This window comes from Mesocricetus auratus, unplaced genomic scaffold (assembly GCF_017639785.1).
Source record: "Mesocricetus auratus isolate SY011 unplaced genomic scaffold, BCM_Maur_2.0 Super-Scaffold_100011, whole genome shotgun sequence".
In the NCBI taxonomy this organism is placed as follows: Eukaryota; Metazoa; Chordata; class Mammalia; order Rodentia; family Cricetidae; genus Mesocricetus; species Mesocricetus auratus.
In genome coordinates this window covers 48,363,142-48,382,606 of record NW_024429195.1, presented here as the reverse complement: position 1 = coordinate 48,382,606, position 19,465 = coordinate 48,363,142, and the positions used below count along the sequence as shown (strand labels likewise).

General features: G+C 35.9%; 1 protein-coding gene across 5 annotated transcripts in view; it reads right to left on the bottom strand.

Moving 5' to 3' along the window:
- The window catches only part of Usp15 (ubiquitin specific peptidase 15), an 84,148-nt gene that overhangs the window by 10,709 nt on the left and 53,974 nt on the right, over positions 1-19,465 (bottom strand). For 3 of the 5 annotated variants that reach the window (XM_040754781.1, XM_040754783.1, XM_040754782.1), the window contains 10 exons: positions 6,672-6,845; positions 5,576-5,734; positions 5,268-5,492; positions 3,660-3,743; positions 3,475-3,569; positions 3,021-3,212; positions 1,493-1,608; positions 1,051-1,323; positions 539-609; positions 112-227 (listed from right to left, as the gene is read on the bottom strand). In XM_040754781.1, coding sequence (XP_040610715.1) covers positions 112-227; positions 539-609; positions 1,051-1,323; positions 1,493-1,608; positions 3,021-3,212; positions 3,475-3,569; positions 3,660-3,743; positions 5,268-5,492; positions 5,576-5,734; positions 6,672-6,845 — 1,505 coding nt within the window. Of the gene's footprint in view, positions 1-111; positions 228-538; positions 610-1,050; positions 1,324-1,492; positions 1,609-3,020; positions 3,213-3,474; positions 3,570-3,659; positions 3,744-5,267; positions 5,493-5,575; positions 5,735-6,671; positions 6,846-11,982; positions 12,133-19,465 lie in introns of those variants that run through there. The other 2 variants (XM_040754784.1, XM_040754785.1) reach the window with 2 other exon arrangements.

Genomic DNA, 19,465 nt, shown 5'->3' with positions numbered 1-19,465 from the left:
TAATGATCTCACTAAAATATCAAGGGAGCTTAGTTAGTATTTTGCCAACATGACCAAAATAAACCTTTAAAGAAAAGGTACTAGATGCAACAATTTAATGTCTTTTCTTACCAGGGGTCTTCAGCACCGAGTTTTTCTTTTGTTGTAAAAAGCTCAATGCAGTCTTTCAATTTCACAAAGGGTTTTTTTGGAGGTTTATATTCCACACTTTCATGTTTTTCAAAATCCTAAAGAGAGCAAATGAAACAAAGCTCATCTTGGTGACACACCTTACTGAACACTCAGTCTTCAAAGCCTCAGCTGGGATGTGTCTCGCTGCCTGTGCATGAACCTCTGAGACTAAACAAACACACAGAAAGTGTGCTCAAAACCAACTGTCTACCTCACAAAGTAAAAAAATCACAACCGTTTTGTTTTGTTTTTTCCTGCTAAAAATCAACATATTTGTAGAAGCCAGGGGAGAGGAGAGAAGAGTATGATTAACTCTCGAGGCCGAATTGAGAAAGTAAAGAAGGGAGAAGCAGCCGTGGGTGCTCACCTCAGCAGCATTTTCATCAAAGTATCTCTTTTTCAAATCAGGGTCCCAGTCCAAAGCAAGAAAAGACCTTTCTAAGGTGGAAAAAAGTAATTTTTATTAAAAACGTCATAAGCTTTGGTGTGCATGAACTAAATATATTTTAATGCCAACATATATATGTATATATACATATATGTTATAGATATATATCAGAGTAAACAAACAGCAATTTCCTTAAAACACTATTTCTATTTGTCCTAGGTGATCAGGGCAAACACTAACAGCCATTTCCAAGTCACTGAACTAATTTAAGAGTTAAAAAATAACACAAAGATTAAGCATACACAAACTAACCTCATTTTAGTAAAAATTATCACTTGCTACATGAAGACATGAGGCTTTTATTTCCTACAGGTATGCAACTGTATTTTTTTTTTTTCATGACAGGTCTACATTTCATGGCCTTCACCTAAAAAAAAAAATAATTTGTTCTGCTCAAGTTCAGTGTTCAACTTACTCTCACAGATACTCACCATCTAGCCGAAGCTGCCTATCATCAAATCTTATATGCCTGGTGTCATCTTTGATGTAGTTGATATCGGTGTTGCCTAAATTGATGAACTGGAATGTAAAGAGTCTCTTTCTGTGTCCCGTGAGTTGACCTTTACAAGTCTCTTCAGTACACAATCCATTTTCAGAATCATTATCTCCTCCAACGGAATCCTCAGACTGGCTGTTCTCATTCTCTGAAGGGAGTTCTTGATCCTGGCTGGATTCATCATCTGGTTCATCTGTTTCCATTTCACCTTAGTATTTAATAGAGATTTAAAAATTAGCCCTATATTACATTTAAAAATTATAAGGATTGCTTTCCATATCTACTCAAGTGTTTTAGTTTATTAATGCACATCTAACCTTTTTTTGGGGGGGGGCAATACTGTCTAGGTCAGGAGAAGTATGGTAAGAAAGTCTTACTTGGTGAGCCTTCTTCATGGAGGCCATTGGGGCCATTCCCATTGATGTTCTGGTCCTCACAGCAACGCAGGGGCCCGTCAGTTTCCTCGGTTTCAGTAGACATCTTGACATACCGGCTGCAGTAAAATCAGGTCACCAACAAGCTTGTCAAATTCACTTTCCATTTTACTTAATAAAACAAACAAGTTTAATTCAACCTCAGGACCTAACACTCATATTGTAAAGCTGGCTAATAATTTACATATGGGTTGCTTTTTAATGTAAAAAAGCGATTATTTACTTATAGGGTTTTGCTGTTCATTGTTTTTGAGACAGGGTCTCACTATATATACAATTGGCAGAGTTGGCTTGGAACTCTCTATGTAGACCAGGTTGGCACTGAACTGGCTCTCCTGCCTCTGCCTCCTCAATTCTGGAATTAAAGGTTTGTGTCACCACACCCAGCTGTATGTTCCTTTTAATTTAATTACACTTTATGTATGTGTATGAGCATCATGTGTGTGAAAACAGAGGTCAGAGGACACACTTGTATCCATGGGGTTCTCTCCTTCCACCTCATGGGTATCAGGGATTGAATTCCAGTGGCAGATCATGGTGGCAAGCATTTTTACCTCTGAATCACCTTATCAGCTCTGGGTTTTATATGTTAAAAGTACAGCGCAGTAGATCATTTCTCAGCTTAAAAGAATTTTATAAATGGTCCTCATTTACATGATGTCTATTTGTTGCTAGGACACTTATATTTGTGTAGTGTGATCTTTATACATGGATCATGAAATTATAATGATTTGGTATATAGAAAACATAAAGTATGTCAGCTGTAAAGGATAAAAGAGTCTCTAATGCTATTTGCCATTACCTTATCTACTTCAAGGCTTATTTAAAAAAAAGCAAAGAGTATGTGGGGCACTGCAACAAAAGCTTATCCTTTTAAAGGAAATGAGTTCTTGATCTAGCCACATGTATTAAAAAAAGGCCATTTGACATTTTCTGTGATTTCTAGTTTGTACTTAACATTACAGTTATTTGCCAATTAAAACTTCTAATGGTAAACTTTTAGTGTAAAACAGCTAAGAATTCATGTTTCTGGATTTGAAATAATCACAGTTGTGAATTATATGTGATCAAGTCATGGATGAAATTGTATTCTTATTTTTACTTCATTATTTATTCAGTGGGTTTTGAGACACTCTTTTATGTAGCCCAGATGGACTCAAATTTGCTATGTAAAAGAAGCAGGATTAGAATTCCTGATTGTCTGACCTCCACATAAAGTGCTAGGCTTACAAGCACACTCCAAGCCCAGTCCATGCAGTGGGGTCCCAGCCTGGACTTTGATCCCAGGTGTGTGTCACTGCCATGATGCCCGGCTGTCATCAGTTCTATCTGTCTACGTTGCTGTCGGTGAGTCACAGAGTCGTGTGTCAGACTCTGGTAGTATCTTGCACAATGTCTTTCACTAGCTACTTTATATTTTATCCTCATGTTTATTTGGCACAGTTATTTGGCACTTACCACAGGCACTTACCACATTCTCAAGAGTAGGAGATTATACAGTTTATCTTCAGTATTGTTTCGTGGTACAGCCATAAGAAAAGGCTGACCAAATAGTGAAGAGCCAGTATGGTGGGTATAACTTGAGTGTCTGAATTTTTCTCTTAAGCAAACAGGAATAACCACATGTTCTGTGTCTTCTGTCCTGTTGATGTTAATTTCAAACCTACAAGGGAGGGAATGACCGTAAGTTTTATGTTAGTTTTTTTTTTAGTATTTTTACCTTTTTTTGTTTTTGTTTTTATGAGACAGGGTTTCTCTGTATTGTTTTGGAGGCTGTCGGTCCAGCCTGGCCTCAAACTCATAGAGATCCGCCTGCCTCTGCCTACCGAGTGCTGGGATTAAAGGCGTGCGCCATCCCCCCCCCCCGCCCCCGGCATATTTTTACCTCTTAAACAACAGATTGTAAATGGGCATTCTATACTTACACATAAATGTCATCCCGCTCCATAATACTACTGAGGTTTTCATCCATGGCAAATATCCTGTGAAATCTATGATTGTATATGTCAGTGACTATCATCTAGAAGAAAACAAATTTCTATTAAGCTGGCTTTACAATACTGAGAAACTAAACAACAATTTATGTACTTCAATCTCAGAAACATCTCACCTTATCTGCAGGCACTCCTGACAAAGCAGACAATGCTGCACAAAGATCTAGTATATTTCCAATTTTGGGCACAATAACTTTGTACTAAAAAACAAACAAAAATTTGTAATGAATTTATGACTTTGGGAAAACATTGACTAGTTGAGCCTGGGCCTGTGATTGCTCCCACACATTCAAGTATCTCAGAGCGAAAACTTCCCTAATCTTGTAAGCTCCTGGGTGATAATATCCATCATGGTGATCTTCTAGCTGTACTGTACCTTGGTTCCCTGATTCAAAGACCTACCTGTAGCCCACTGCCTGAACCTGTCATCACATAGAGCTGTTTCACTTCTGGTGCCTTACACTCTAACAGGTTACTTCTCGCCTCTTCTTGGTTTGTGTATAGATTTTTAGTCTTTAGGATGGTTTTCTCTCTACTATCATGATGTCCGTTCACCTAGACCTTACTTTATTTCTTCTGTTACCCTGCTACAAAAACCTTTTGTGTCTGCCTCTCAGTTGTCTTTTTGCTGAACTGTGGTGGTTTGAATTAAGAATGATCTTCATAGACTCACACATCTGAATGCTTAGTCATCAGAGAGTGGCATTATTTGAAAGGATTAGGAGTTATGGCCTTGTTGGAGAAGTGTGTCACTGGGGCTGAGCTTTAAGGTTTCAAAAGCCCACGTCAGTCCCAGGGTCTCTCTCTTCCTGCTGCCTTCAGATACAGATGTAGGACTCTCAGCTACTTCTCCAGCACCACATCTGCCTGCCTATCGCCATGCTTCCCACCATGATGACAATGGACTAAACCTAAGTCAGCCTCAACGGCATGTTTTCTTTTAAAGAGTAGCCGTGGTCAGCGCCTCTTCCCAGCACTAGAAAGATGTAACTTTCTCATGGCTGACTGTATATGCTGAGAAAATGTCTCAATTCCAGTGCTGTTGTGTCACAAGTCCAGGTCAACACTCTTCCCCATTGCCAGGAACAAGTCTGTGTGTCACTAACTTGTGCAGTCTACAGTAATTATTTGAAATCTTCACCATTCTTTAGTGTTCTATTTTGTTTCTCTTCTCAGTACCTGAAGAACGCTTCACCTAGAAAACTGAAGCTACTTTGAGCAGGAGAGACAGGTTGTTTTGTCCCTGTCTCTGAGATCTTTTTTCCCTAGCACCTACGCTCTGAATGCTATTTTCTGCCTGTTTTTTTTTTTGACACTAATCATCCCCTTTACCTTAACTTTGTGTAAGTATTGAAATATATATACAAGCCTTAAAAAATTACCAAAAAGACAAAGAACTAAATCCTTAAATCAAAACAGTCCTTTACGGCTTTCTGTAACAATCTCCCATCTCCTAGAGCTCACTACTCACTTTAAAACTAAAGTAGTTTAAATTATAAAACAAGCATCTTGGTTGTCATTGATGAAAGAAATTTATTTCTCTATGACATCCTTCAACTTTTCATAACTCTAAAAGGTGCAATTTCCAGAGTATTTAACTTATGAAATCTATTACACAATAAATTTTATTACTGAAGTGTGCTAGAGAAACCAACAAGTTTTATACTAGCCCTTTCACTAATTAAGTAAAAATAACAAGTACAAAGAAAAAGGTTATAACTTACTTGCATAGGTTTAACAAGTGGATCCATTCTAACTAAATAAACTTCCAAGCTACGTTCTTTTTTCATGGGCAACGGAAGTGTCAAGTAACAAAAAGGGTCAAAGGTTACTGAGATCTTAGCACACTCAGGACACACTAACGTAGATTTGAAAAGGCCATGAAATATGTCTACTATGATAGAATCATTTCTTTTCAAATGGTTTTCCCAGGCTTCTTCAGCAACCACCTACGAGGAAAATGAACAGAAGTCACTAGGCAGTGTGAGAAAAGTGTAACAAAGATGACAACAGCAGCATGAAGTTCACTTACTTTATCTGGCCTGCCATCCGCATCTTTTAACTGTATATATGGTTTTTTCCTAATTCTATTCAAGTCCTCATGTAATCCATCCAATAGGAAAGCTAAGAGTTCTTGGCAGTCTTGCTGCTGATATCCAGAGAACTGGGGTGCAAAGCGTCCTACCTGTGTCTATAAGATAGAAAAACCACAAAATGAGATAGATAGGATGACTCAAAAAACACACTTGTTCTCAACATTCATGAGTCTACACAGGAGAAATAGGTAGCAAGTCATATTTGTGACATAAGTTAAATCATCTGAAGACATGTTCCAGTAAAAAACCTGTTACCTGATTTACACATTCCTCACTGGGAGAAGAAAGCTACACTGCCTTCTAGTTTCAGCATCATTTTGTAATTTTGGTTTTACTTTTTAGTTTTATAGTTAACATTTTCTTCTTTATACTTTTATGCTTTCCTGGTAGGCTATTTAATGTATAAAACATTTCCTAAAGAGAGTACTAAGATGTTGGCCAGAGTTCATAAACACAGGCAGTGTTAGTATATTTTATGGGGAAAACACAATTAGATAAATTTTATTAAGCAATAAGTTATATACTGTTGGTTGTGAAATCAGCATTAATGTGTCAAACATATAAAATACGGACTTTTCAAACACACACACATATAAAACAAAGAATACATTGATTAGTTAATGAAAATGTGACCAAAGGCTTGGTTGAATGAAACCCTGAATTCTCCCTAGGAGTATGGCTCTGTATTTGTTCATTTAATTTGTGCTAACATTATGGAAAATAACTTTTGTGAAGAGTTAAAACTACTTATACAGAATAGGAATAAACACAAATATATGCACAGTTTGTTTATTTTGCATTTCCAGTAAAGATACGATAAATCTTTATCTGGGACAAAACAGACAATACATGGACTCTCTAAAAATAGAGCTGGGCCTGTGGACTCAGGAAGCTAATACAGGGAATGCTGGAGTCCAGAAATCTGGGACTAGCCTAGTAATATAGCAAGAATCCATTGCAAAATGAAATGAAGAAAAATATATATATCTGCAGAGGACAAGAGCACACTTGCTCAAAGTTTACCATGCTCACCTTAAATGCTCTAGGAGTGACGTAGCTGAATTTTCCAGACCACATCTGCTTGATCAGTTCAGCATATGATTTAGCTATTTCACCTCTCATTCCTAAGGGATTGTCAAAATTCAGCTCTTCTTGGTACTTATCATTGAGGAAATATTCAGTAAGCGGAGGTGTGTTGCTCAAACACTGCAAGGAACAAAATACATCTTAAAGTAAAAGTAACAACATAAATACGTAAATGTTAAAATGAAGAATAAAACAAATCAATTTACTATAACATATACAGAAACTTAAGAATGGTCTCTTGTACTAATTAGCTGTCACTCAAATGGGGCACTCATTCATTTCACAAACTTTCAGTTACTCATAATAAAAGTACTAATGTGTGTTGCTACAAAATCTGCATTAATTCTAACCACAGCAAACTACCTGTTAACTGGGAGAGAAGCTCAGAGTTCTCTTTCCTTCTTACTTGATTGGTAGGAATTATGGATTGTCTAATCATCCCAGGCACCTGCAAACTAGCCTGAGCAGGTAAAAACTGAGATAGCATGCAAGGAAAAAAAAATTGACTTAAAAGAGTTACAGATGGTTCATGATATCCATGGGCTCAATTCAATCACAGATAGGAAAATATTTGGAAAAAAATTACATTCATACCTAACAAAAGTTTTTTGGTCCAATATTCTTTAGCTGGTAAAATATAAGGGTATTATAAGCAATCTAGAGATGATTTAAAATGTATAGGAGGAGATACCTAGGTAATGTGGTAATTGTAAGTAATTTAATATGAAACACTTGTGTATCTGGATACCATGACAATGACTGTACTTACTGCTTCTGCAGCCAATGCCTTATCATAAAGGAGTCTTTAATCCTGTCATCTGGCTGGCAGTGTTTATAAAGGACAGTATTGACCAGTAAAGCCTAGGAAGACAACTTTAGGCAAAGTTTTTTTTTGACAGTTCTTAATATAATAACAATCCAATTTTCTTTTATGAAAAAATTAAAAACTGCAACAAAGTTCTCCAATTCTTTTTTATTTGAATTAATGCCTGGTAAAAACATTTAAGAGATGGTAGAAACACGTTTTGCCACAATATTTTACCTTATGATGGAATAATTTGACCTCAGTAGGAGCCATGTTAATGGATGTTTCAAATATGCAATGTATTACATACACATATAACCATCTAAGTCATATAAATAGCCATATATACCTTTTAATGTAAGATTTGTCTTGGAATAAAGTGACAAAGTGCTAGATAAGAAATCAGTGCTCATTTGTAACATTAAAAACATTTTATTCAGAGTCTCAATTAATATGGGAATCAAAGATTTGGAGAGCTGGTGTGCAACCAGGTTGCATTAAGTTAAATAGGCTTTGTAGCTATGAAAGGTTTAATATGCTGAGTTCATGCAGATAGTTTCAATTATGACCATATTATGTAGTCTGGTCAAAATACCAACGTAAGCATATTCACTTAATTCTTTCAAGAAAATTATGATACTCTTTTTTCCTTTGGTCTCGACTGTATTCACTTATGTTTACTAAGTCATCATAGTTATCTATAAGATCTGAATGTAGTCTAAATTGGTAGTCTAGCCCCAACCCTCAAGAGGAACTTGGAAACTTATTAGCATTCTGGAATTTATTGCTATGCTTCTCCCCTCCTTCCTGAGGTCATCTAAGGTGCTTGAGAGTAAGTACACATGCTATGGCTGAGCTCCACCCTTGCTCTCACAGGATTTCTGATTCTGAGACAAGATCTTAAGTTGCCTAGGTCGGCCTTGAACTCATTCTGTACCACAAACAGGCCTCAAACTCATTATTTCTTGCCTTGTATCTAGAGCATTAACAAACTTTCAAGTTATATTCCTCTAACAATTTGTAAAAGCACATGAATACAGAGAACCCCTAGCTAGTCAACCATTTTACTAATATACAAATCATAACTGCTTAAATTCTAAGTGATGTCAGTTTTTTTCCTAATCTTGAAAACATTGGTGCATTAGCAGTTATGTTCTTTAAATCATGTAACTTTTGGTACAAATTTCTGGACATAGATTAGAATGAAGGTCAAGCATCCAAGTGTCTCCATGTCGAAGGTGCTGTTCTATCTATGTTCAACACCATCATTTGGGGTGAAAAGAAGAAGCCAGTTTCTTAAATTTGGTTATATTGTTATTTGATGTGAAATTAATGTCTCATTTAGTGTTTTCATATGAGCCTGTCTTAAAATGAGAAAAGTTTTCAATGACTGAAACTGGATGCTTAGACTGGCTGCCATCAAACATAATGTTTGAAAGAACAACTCCTTTTTTTAAAAAAGGTAATTCATTTATTTTATTTTATGTGCATTGGTGTTTTGCTTTCATGTATGTCTAGGTGAGGGTGTTGGGTTCCTAGAACTGGAGTTCCTAGACTGTGAACTGCCATGTGGGGCTGGGAATTGAACCCAGGTTGTCTAGAAGAACAGCCAGTACTCTTAACCACCGAGATATCTCTCTAGCCCCAAATGATTCCTTTTTAAAAAATGTACATACATCCATGTTCCTCCATATTTAAAGTAGTAAATTACTCTTTTAGACTCAAAGATAGTTTGAATGACACTGAAAGTCTAATGTATCATGTGTAGCAAAAATGCTTGACTGTAAAATTAAGCAAAACAATTCTAACTTCTTAATATAAATGGTTATCAGCAAAACCAAAACATGCATGAGCACATTATAAGAAAAACCAAATGCACCAACAGCATAAACATGGCCATTTCTGACATGATACTGGTCTTTGTTAATTTACTGACATCCAGCCACCTGACACTGTCAAACACCAAAATCAAGAAAACTAGATCTTCTAATTATCTATAATAATATGGGTCCCAAACATGAGGAAATGTATGTATATTAAGACACACATGTATATAAGCTTTTGAGATATGGTTCTATTATATGAATATGGAATCCTGATCTTCCTCCCTTAGTTTTCCCAGTACTGGGAAAAACAGAAAGATGTTAAGTTATGCTATATTTTACTTAGAATTGGGCTTAAGAGTTTGTTCCTCAAATGGGGGAGAAATCTTTTGAAGATCATATTAAAGATAAAGGAATACCATACTTGATAATGTCATGATGAAATTACTATCATGTACAAACCATCTATACTAATTAAAAATAAAGCAATAAACAGATAAAAGAGATTCTTAATAGCATCTTCAACTCTTAACACAAAAGAGGAAAAAGTAAGCAACTTATGTTAATGAACAGATAAGGTACTTAGCAACTAGGCTAAATATTTCTATACTTAAATATTTAAAAACTGATCCCATGCAAGCTAATGTGTATAAAATTGGGAAGGACAATAGAAACTTAAGGATGAGTAACCACATTTCACATTTGATGTATATATGGTAATCTTTTTGCATTTACTAATTTAGCTTTCATGACACAATAATGAGAGACAAGGTTGAATAAACAAGCTACTATATAAAGTTACTGATTGAGGAGAAATGGTAAGAAAGGTGATATACCATAGTTATGACAGCATGCACAAGACTCAGGCAAGCAAAAGCCATACCAAACCCCAGCATGAAGGAGGAGGGCATTAAGTTCCGCCCCTAGCAAAGGAGCTAGTGATAACTGATAAATACTGAGAAAGGGAGACACAGTTTTCTCACTAAGAGTGTAGTCCCTGATAAATTAACCATACTCCAGTGGTAGGTACATATCCAGAAATGTAAGGGCAACACAAATTTGGAGTTTAAAAACAACAACAACAACAACAACAACAAAACCAATGACACAAAGTTAGGTGGATCTGGGAAAAGAGTTGGAGGAGTGAAGTGAACATGATCAAAATATATTGTACAAAATTCCCAAAGAAATAATTAGAAATAAATATATGATATGTTTATAAACAAACAAATGACTTAGTGAGAAATGACTGCTCACTATGTTTCTCAATGGGGAGGCATGTGCTTGCATATTTTATATTGGAAACTGCAACGATTATTATTACTGAATTAGTTTAATGTACTATATGAACCATTCCATGTACTCTGTGGAAGTTCTTTCTCTGACATGCATTGTTCCACCTTGCTTAGTCTATTGGGGGAATTAATATTCCTTCCTCTGGGCTAACTTTGTACTTCCAATTCAGTTAGAGAGTCAATGTGTTAGTCACATTGTACCTCAGGACCTAGACAATGCTGGCTAAACAGCCCAAAGAGGTGTTAACTGAACGACAGCCTATCAGGTAGAGACCAGAAATAGTCCTGAGAGGAAGGGACTCAGAAGACACTTAACTTGCACCTGGCTATAATACTTATCCAAAGGTTAGATGTGTTCAAAAGTCTTCTTCTTCTTCTTCTTTTTTTTTTTTTTGAGACAGGGTTCCTGTGTGTAGCCCTGTCTGTCCAACTCAGGATCCGCCTATCTTTGCCTCCCAAGTGCTGGGATTAAAGGCGTGCACCACCACATGGATCATGAAGTCCTCTTAATTCCAGAAGAGGCATTATGTAAGCTTCCTAATGAAGGAGCCTCAGTATCTACCAAACTACATCTATAGACGCTAAAACTGCTTTTATAAATTTTTATCCAGGAACCAAGCAAGAATTCTACAGGAATTCTAAATACTCAAATGTCCCACCCATTGGGCATTCTGCTATATGGTTCAATGTAAATAGACCTTTATCCATTGCAACCCTCAAGAACAGAAAATTTCAAGTTTTCAAAAATAACCTAATTTTGCTGGGGGTTGGTGGTACACACCTTTAATCCCAGCACTCGGGAGGCAGAGGCAGGCAGATCTCGGTGAATTTGAGGCCAGCCTAGTCTATAGAGAGTGTTTCAGGACAGCCTTCAAAACAATACAGAGAACAGAGAAACCCTGTCTCGGGAAAACAAAACAAAACAAAACAACCCAACCCTAGTTTTAAGCATCCTTAGTCCAACATCCTAAAAACTCGAACACTATGGGAAATATTTTGTTAATGGTGGAATGCATTGCACCCATTTTTTTCTTTGCATACACATATCTTTTCGTAATTTACATTAGTCTTTGAAAGTAAAAGACTGAATCTTTCACTAAGTATGTTCTGGCCAGTGAGACTGATATCTCCTGAATTCTCTGATCAAACTCTTAGGCAATGTATGTTTGAGTCTTAATTACAAACTTCTAGTTATTTTTATTTTATTTATTTATTTTTGGTTAAACTGAAGAACTCAAAGTTTTACTATACAACCAAAACTGAGTCTGAAATCAACATATGAATAGTTAATAGCCATCCCATAACTTGTAATGAATCTGGAATTTCCCCAGTACCTGGAAAATAGTCAAAGTAATCCCCTTCAAAAAGAGAAAGTTGTCTTTTGTAAGGCTGAGTGTGAACACTCCCTCTCTGATCTGCTCGGGTGCTCCAGTAGCCCAATTCTCAAGTGCTCATGTATGCTCACTACTTTAGTAAACCGGTAACTAGAACAGGAAAGAAAACACACTTAAGTTTTCATCACCTAAAGCTTCTGAGACTTGTAACTCATTCCGAACTGATCAAAATGAACGTCACTCACACTTTTAAAACAACAGCTACTCCTTCAAACTGAAAATAAAAACCAATCCAATAAGGGACTTGCTCTTATTTTCTTATGATTTTAAAAATAAAACCCCAAGTAACCTATGTTTACAATTCCTTAAAGCAGTCTCAAGTAACTTCTCCTGAATTTTAAGTTAGGTGAATGAAGACTCTTGATTTTTATGTCAACTGTTGTCCTATTTCATGACAACAGTATGAGCATTTTGAATGGCATTGTGTAACAGAAGCTGTGTATTCCTAGCAAGATAACCAGCTCTAGCTCTTCATCTCAACAGCGGGTACTGGGAAGCAAGGCAAGCATTCATGCTACACATAGGGTTTTGTCAAGGTGATTTTAAAAAATGACATTTTAATCATAGACATTTTTTTTTAGAATTTCTTCTAGGAAAGTAAAATCTCAACACCCTTGAGATGAATTCTAAGGATCTCTATAAACTCTGTGATGCAAATACAATTATGGCTCTTTTAGTGTTGTGTTTCTATTTCCCAAGCTTTTTAAAAAAGAACAAACTGAGGCAAATAAAAGTAAATATACTTTTCTTCATTTATCTCTTGCTATAATTCCCCCTTTCAAGTAGTCAGTAAGGTGAAAACTACCTTTACTGAGAACCAGTAAAACTCCTTCCTCTGCCTTCTGCCCCACCCCCACTGATCTTTCTCATCTTTTTGTCATGATTCAGGCTAGCCTGGACTTCACAGTCTCTCTACCTCAGTCTCCCAAATGAGGCTTAGCCACCACATCTAGCTAAGCAAATACATATTCAAAGGGAGGGATTTTGTGTTAGACAAGGATGTTGTTTCATGTTATCATTGTTAGTGCAACGCCTACGCTTATGACATGGATAAAATTAAACATCACTGAATGTCTTACTGTTATTTCATCTTCATGGTGTTTCTTTATGTTGTATCAAATCCAATAAAGAATTATTACCAAAGTTCTGAAAGTATGACAACTGATGAGATACACTTTGTTGGGTAGCAAGAAATATTAATCCCTTTCCCCCTCTTTCATCTATAAGATTGACAAAGGATAATCATAAATTTGTCAAAAAGATTTCAGTAAGTATACCCTTTCCTTACTATAAAGTATGTAATTACATTACAGATTATTATATTAAGTACATCCTTGAACTATGGATGTCACTATTTTAAAAAGCTCTATTGTGATTCTCATATTGAACAACACAAGAAACTGAACAGAGGGTTCCTGTTGAAATAGTCTGTGATAAATTACACTACCAACAAGGCCATAAGACTACTACAAAAAAAAAAAAACAAAAAACAAAAAACCAACACTATTACAGACATTAGGTATGGAATATTTTAATGAGGTTTTAACATCACTAGACTTCCATAGCAATTAGCTAATTAAAAACATTTTTAGCAACAGATTATTAATGAGTGATTTGTGTTTCCATATTTTATGAAAACAAGAAAAAACCACATGGTTCAGATAATTTTAACAAAGTTTAAGTTCTACTTATGTTCAAAGCTGCCTAATTCAATTTTAATGTAAAATGACCTCTTAACCCATTAATTAGAACTGAAACACAATAGATGTCAATATTATTATTATTATTATTTTGGTAAACAAGATAGAAAAAGGATTTAAGAAAATGATGGTTTAATCTTAATTTTTAGTATTTATTCCTTTGTCCATAATGTTCAGTATAGAAACATTTTTAGATCAGTGAATACTAAGCATTGTGTGATTTGTTAACTGTTTAGCTTTCTGTCAAAGGCATGGAATGGGAACAGTGTAAGTTTAATTTACTATACTCTTTAGGAGTCACACACTTCTCTGTGTCAACTCACTACAATAGACCCACAGGCCCATGCTGACAACAAACAGAAGCGGAAGCACGAGTTTTGAAGCATCGGATTGTTTTTGTAAGAAAAAATTTAAGCAATCATTTCACAGGTATTTATTATGAAAAACCCGTATTTCAAGAGAAGTTCAATGATAGGACTAATATTCTGAAAGAGTTACATTCATACAATTCACTGTAAAACCATGAGGGAGATTCATCACAATGCAGTGCTGGTCTAGCCTATCATGTGACCACCAAAGCAGTCCAATCCATTTGCTATCACACTGGTTACAATTGTGGGTCACAAACTATAATGTTTATATTTCTTGTTTATCTCTCTCACTTTTCAATAGTAAGAAGTTAACTATTGTATGTTGCAGTTCTATTTAAATTACTATGCTCTTTTGCAGGTCTAGAAATACTGCAAATCAGGTACAGATTGAGTACATGTCTGGTAAATAATTTTTTTCTAACGCAGTATTTCTCAAATCAATTATGTAAAGGTATCAAATGAAAAAAAAAACCTCACAAATCACTAAAGATTTTAGCACATTTGTCAGACAAAATGAAAAAAAAATTAAAAGCACCATACAAAAGCCAGCCTGAATATTACGGAAGTATAAAAATTACTCTATCAAATGGACACAGAAAACTTTGATCAGTTACAATTTCTAAACCCTTGTCATCATGAGCAGCCTAGTGACATCACAGACAAATCATAACTGTGAAAAACACTGTGCTAGAATTATTATTATCTGGTATCATACTAAAGTTGAAGCTATATAAATATTGAAGAAAATTAAGGACACTGTAGATCACTCGGTAGAAAGGGACAGAAGGAAGGCGGAAGTGCTAACAGTATAAACACAGAAATCTGACACCATAATTCTAAAAACTGAAAGTCTTTTAGACTGATCTGCCTAAGGAGATAAGCTGGTTACAATTTAAATTTTATCCTTAGGTTTCTAAGAAATTAAGCATGTGATAATCCTATTTACTTCTTCAAACAATGGATTTGGAAGCAGTATACTGAATGGTCTGGAAGATGATGAATGATGCAAGAGAGATGACTTGCAGATATATTTTGGTGGCTCACACCATAAAAGCAGCTGAGTATTGAAAATAATGTACACAAGGAGGAAATGACCAATGTAAGCGCTATGTAAGATGTAGTCAACAGGACTTGGGATGGCAAGTCTCAGGTTTTGACTTGGGTTAGTGGGTGAATATAAGAAAGTCCAATATGGTTGTGTATACCGACAACCCCAGCACCCAGAAGACAGGCAGGAAAACTGCTGTGAGCCTAGGGTTATTTGGTCTAAACAGAAAGTTCTAGGACAGTCAGAAAAGCAGTCAACCACCCAATCAAGGTCAGGGTCAGATTTAACAGACATGAGTCATTTGTAAGCCACATTGGCACAAATATTCACTGTTAAAGCTGAAACTCAAGAGGGAGAATATACTTGGGACAGACTTGGAATTTGTCAGTATATAAATAGATATCAGAATTTTAAAGGTAAAGGGGCTATAAATAATCTAGCAAAGAGGAAGAGTGATCTTATAAAAGGCAACTTCCGCGAAGTAGTATACTGAAAGCATTAGTTGACACAGGCTATTCATGTGTCAAGTTTGTCTTAAGCTCTCTATCTCAGGTTACAGACAAAGAAACCATGAAGTTTCTTCATTCAAGGTGATACAATTAAAAAGTGGCAGTCACACTCTGAATCCAGGCAGTATGGTTTGAAAACCATGTGTTTACACAGGCGACAGTCAGAGTGCAATGAGGACGACTGAACAGCGATGACAAAGTAGGAAGGAGCAGACTATTCTTTGCAACACTGAGATCTTCTCATCCCTAGTCTCCATTTAAAACATTTAAAAGATCTGCATATAAGCTGAAAAGAACAGTGAAGAAAGGAAGGCAAAGTACTGGACACTGGAAACAGTCTGGGAAAGTATGCAAACTACAGGAAGATGGCGGTATAATTACAATGTGTATGTTTTTAGTATGGCATTCAGACATAGAACCTTAAGTACAAAAGGAATCTGGAATTAACTTTCTTTTTATTTCAAGCTTTTCCTATGAATGCTTTCTTTGAAAAACAGACACTGAAATAATTCTCCTGCTAAAATATGTAATATTTAGAAAAATTCTTAGCAATTACTCATAACCTTCTATTCTAATAATGTCAACATAACTGAGGCATTCAATTCCAGTATACACAAAACTGTGTATATAACTATTGTATATTACACTAAATGTTTTATGCAATTCCCTTTCCCCCTTTAAAAGAGCATTTCAACATGTGAAAAAGTATCAGTAGCATGGAGGGGATTCTAATATGCACTTATAGAGTGTATGAATGGTGTAATGTTTGTAACTCTGGTAATTTCATGCTATGGTATCACAGGATGGACAACCTGAAACAAGATGAATAGTGATGTTCTCTACAAAATAAAACTAAAAGGCAACATCTGCTGGAGTGTGGTAGAGCACTTGTGTAGCATGTGCATGGCACTGAATTTGGTCCCCAGCACTCAAGGCAGAGAAAAAAATAATAAAATATGCACTTCTTAGTAAAGCCCCCCTTATTTTCTGATGGCTTTCTTGGAAATTTGTTTGAGCAGATAAACTAATTAGTAAAACAATTCGTTTATTTTTCTTAGTTGCTTTGTACCCTTCTCATTTGAGCTTTGCTCATTTTTCACTAGATGAATTTGGTCAATTTGTTTCATACACCATAAGTAAACACTGCTTGGAAAAAGCCTCAAGTGAACAAATTAATGTTATTCTAAATCCATGCTGCCTGATCCCGAGTGAACTCCCAATCACATTCCTCTGAGAATGATGTAATGCTGTTTTTCAGAGATAAAAGAATTCATTACAATTTGAGAAAACATTTGTATTCACAATTTTTTTTTTCTCCTACAAACCTAAGTGTCCTTCCTATATAAAAATACCGTAGTGCTTCTGGAGATGCACTCCACAGATATTAAATACCATCTGCACCATTCCTCCATTTTAGGCTTCTGACCTATACTCTCAAACAAGAATATCTGGCTTATGGTTATTTACTTGTATGTTTCATAAAGCATCATCAAACAGTCATACCTAAAATAATCTTTTCCCCACCCAAATGTACCCTACACTTATCTCTTGTTCACTACTATGATCCTGTCAATGTTAATACTCATTGCTACAATGCATGAGACAGAAACTAGAGACACTAGGACTCCTTTTATCCTTCCTTAATTTTAGTGTTTTCTATATGTGAGATGATATTCCAATGTATAGGGATATAGTGGTAACTAGAAGTGCCACTATATACATACACACATACATACATACATGTGTGTATGCATGCATATATGTATCTGTATGTGTTATTTGTAGATGTGTATGGGCGTGTGAGCTAGGAACAGGAGGAGAGAGCTAAACAAAAACCCTCAAATAGTAATAGCACACCAGCTGGTCAAGAGTCATACTCAGAATGTGAGGAAAGCCATTACTATTTTCTACAGGGTGCTTGGGAAGGGCCTCCTTTCTGTCTGTTAAGAGACTTGGCAAAGTCAGAGGGCAAAGATGCAGATACTTAAGATTACTACAGACACAGCAGCAGAAATTTTTTGGTACAGTGAGTCATTACAGATAAGTAAACTTCATTAGAAAGTGGTGGATATAATGCACCAGGCCTAGATTATATAGGACTTAGTATAGTTTTAAGGATGAACTATGTGGTATGAAGGTGTGTGTACGTGCACACAGGACCACACACACAGCCATAGAGGCCCGAGGTCAACACTGGATGTCTCTCTCAGTTGCTTTCAACCGTATCTTTTAAAACAGAGACTCTCACTGCACTTGGAGCTCACTGATTTGGTCAGAAAGCATCTCTTGGGATCCTCTTTTCTCTGCTTACCAGCACTGGCGTTTTAACTTGGCTGCCGGGGAATCTGAACTCAAGTCCTCAATAACGTATGGAAAGCACTTTATCCAAGGAACCACCCTCCTGTGTCCAGGGCTTAGCAAAATGAGAAGACAGTGTTAAAGGTCAGAGTAATGGGAAAGCGTTTCCTTAGGTTAAAAAGGAACTCTGTATACTTCAAGGCATGATTGAGGGCAGAAACAAAGAAAGTAGCTAAGAAAGGAGACTTGGGAGCCCGGAACTTTTAGAATCTTTGTAACATGTTCACAGGTAAATTCTCCTTGATTTGGTTTTGACTTTTTAAAAAAACACATCTTGTCCATGCCACATACTTCTCTTATTATTCCACAGTACTCCTTTGGTTCTTCCAACATGGTGTACCTTAGGGGCTTTATACATGGTTTTATTACACCTAACTCCATTCACATCTGTGTTACACCTGCACTGAGTATCCGAGAGGCATGCCACTCAGGATAAACGAAGCGCTATCTGGACTCTTGTTACAGTAACATTCCACTTTTCCTCCTTGTGATGCTTATTAAAATTTACTCTAGACTGTAATAATGATCTCCTCTACTAAGACTATAAACCTAACAGAACAAAACTGTTTAGTTATAGTATAATTAGTGCCTAGAAGAGTGAAAAATATTCAACAGGACTTAAATAAATTAATAAATGACATCACAGATGCAGCTTATCTGAAATAATTACTGAGTTTGGTAACATAGTTTTCAGAAGATAATGGTCAGAATAACTTTTGGTTTTTGAAAAACTATACCAAAATTAATTGCTTTTAATTATATATTTAACAAACATATAGTCATATTTGCAGACTAATTTAAGAACCTAATGAGATATATGATTTCTTTCATAATGCAATTATGTGAATTTGAAATAGCAATTTTTGTCATTATGGAATAAAAATATCAATAATATGAGAAGAATTAAATTCCAAGGGACCATGTTAAAGTATTTGGACCATGCTTATGATCAGATGATTATGTGTAGATATAACTTTCAAGGAAACTGCTCTGATAACTTAAAACAAGAGTGCTGTATTATGTAATTATTGTGAGTTTCACAGACCTTTCATGTGTCATGGACATGTTTGTAATGGTTATACAATCATGTGAATATCCATAATGCCACTGAACTTTATACTTCATTGTGAATACGGTCAATTCTGTTACATATAATTTGCCATAACAAAATGAAAGGTGCTAACAAAATTTCCTGTTAACTGATTAGCATAATTAAAAACTTACTTTTTACTTCATGTGCATGAGTATTTTGCCTGCATGTATACATGTGCACTCTGTGGGCCTTGTGCCCATGGAGGAGAGAAATGGGTGCCAGGTTTCTGGAACTAGAGTCAAGTGTGACTGTGAGCCTCCATGTGGGAATCAGACGTGGCTCCTCTCTGCAGGAGCAGCAAGTGCACCTAACTGCTTACATATTTCTCCAGCTTCTGGTTATAG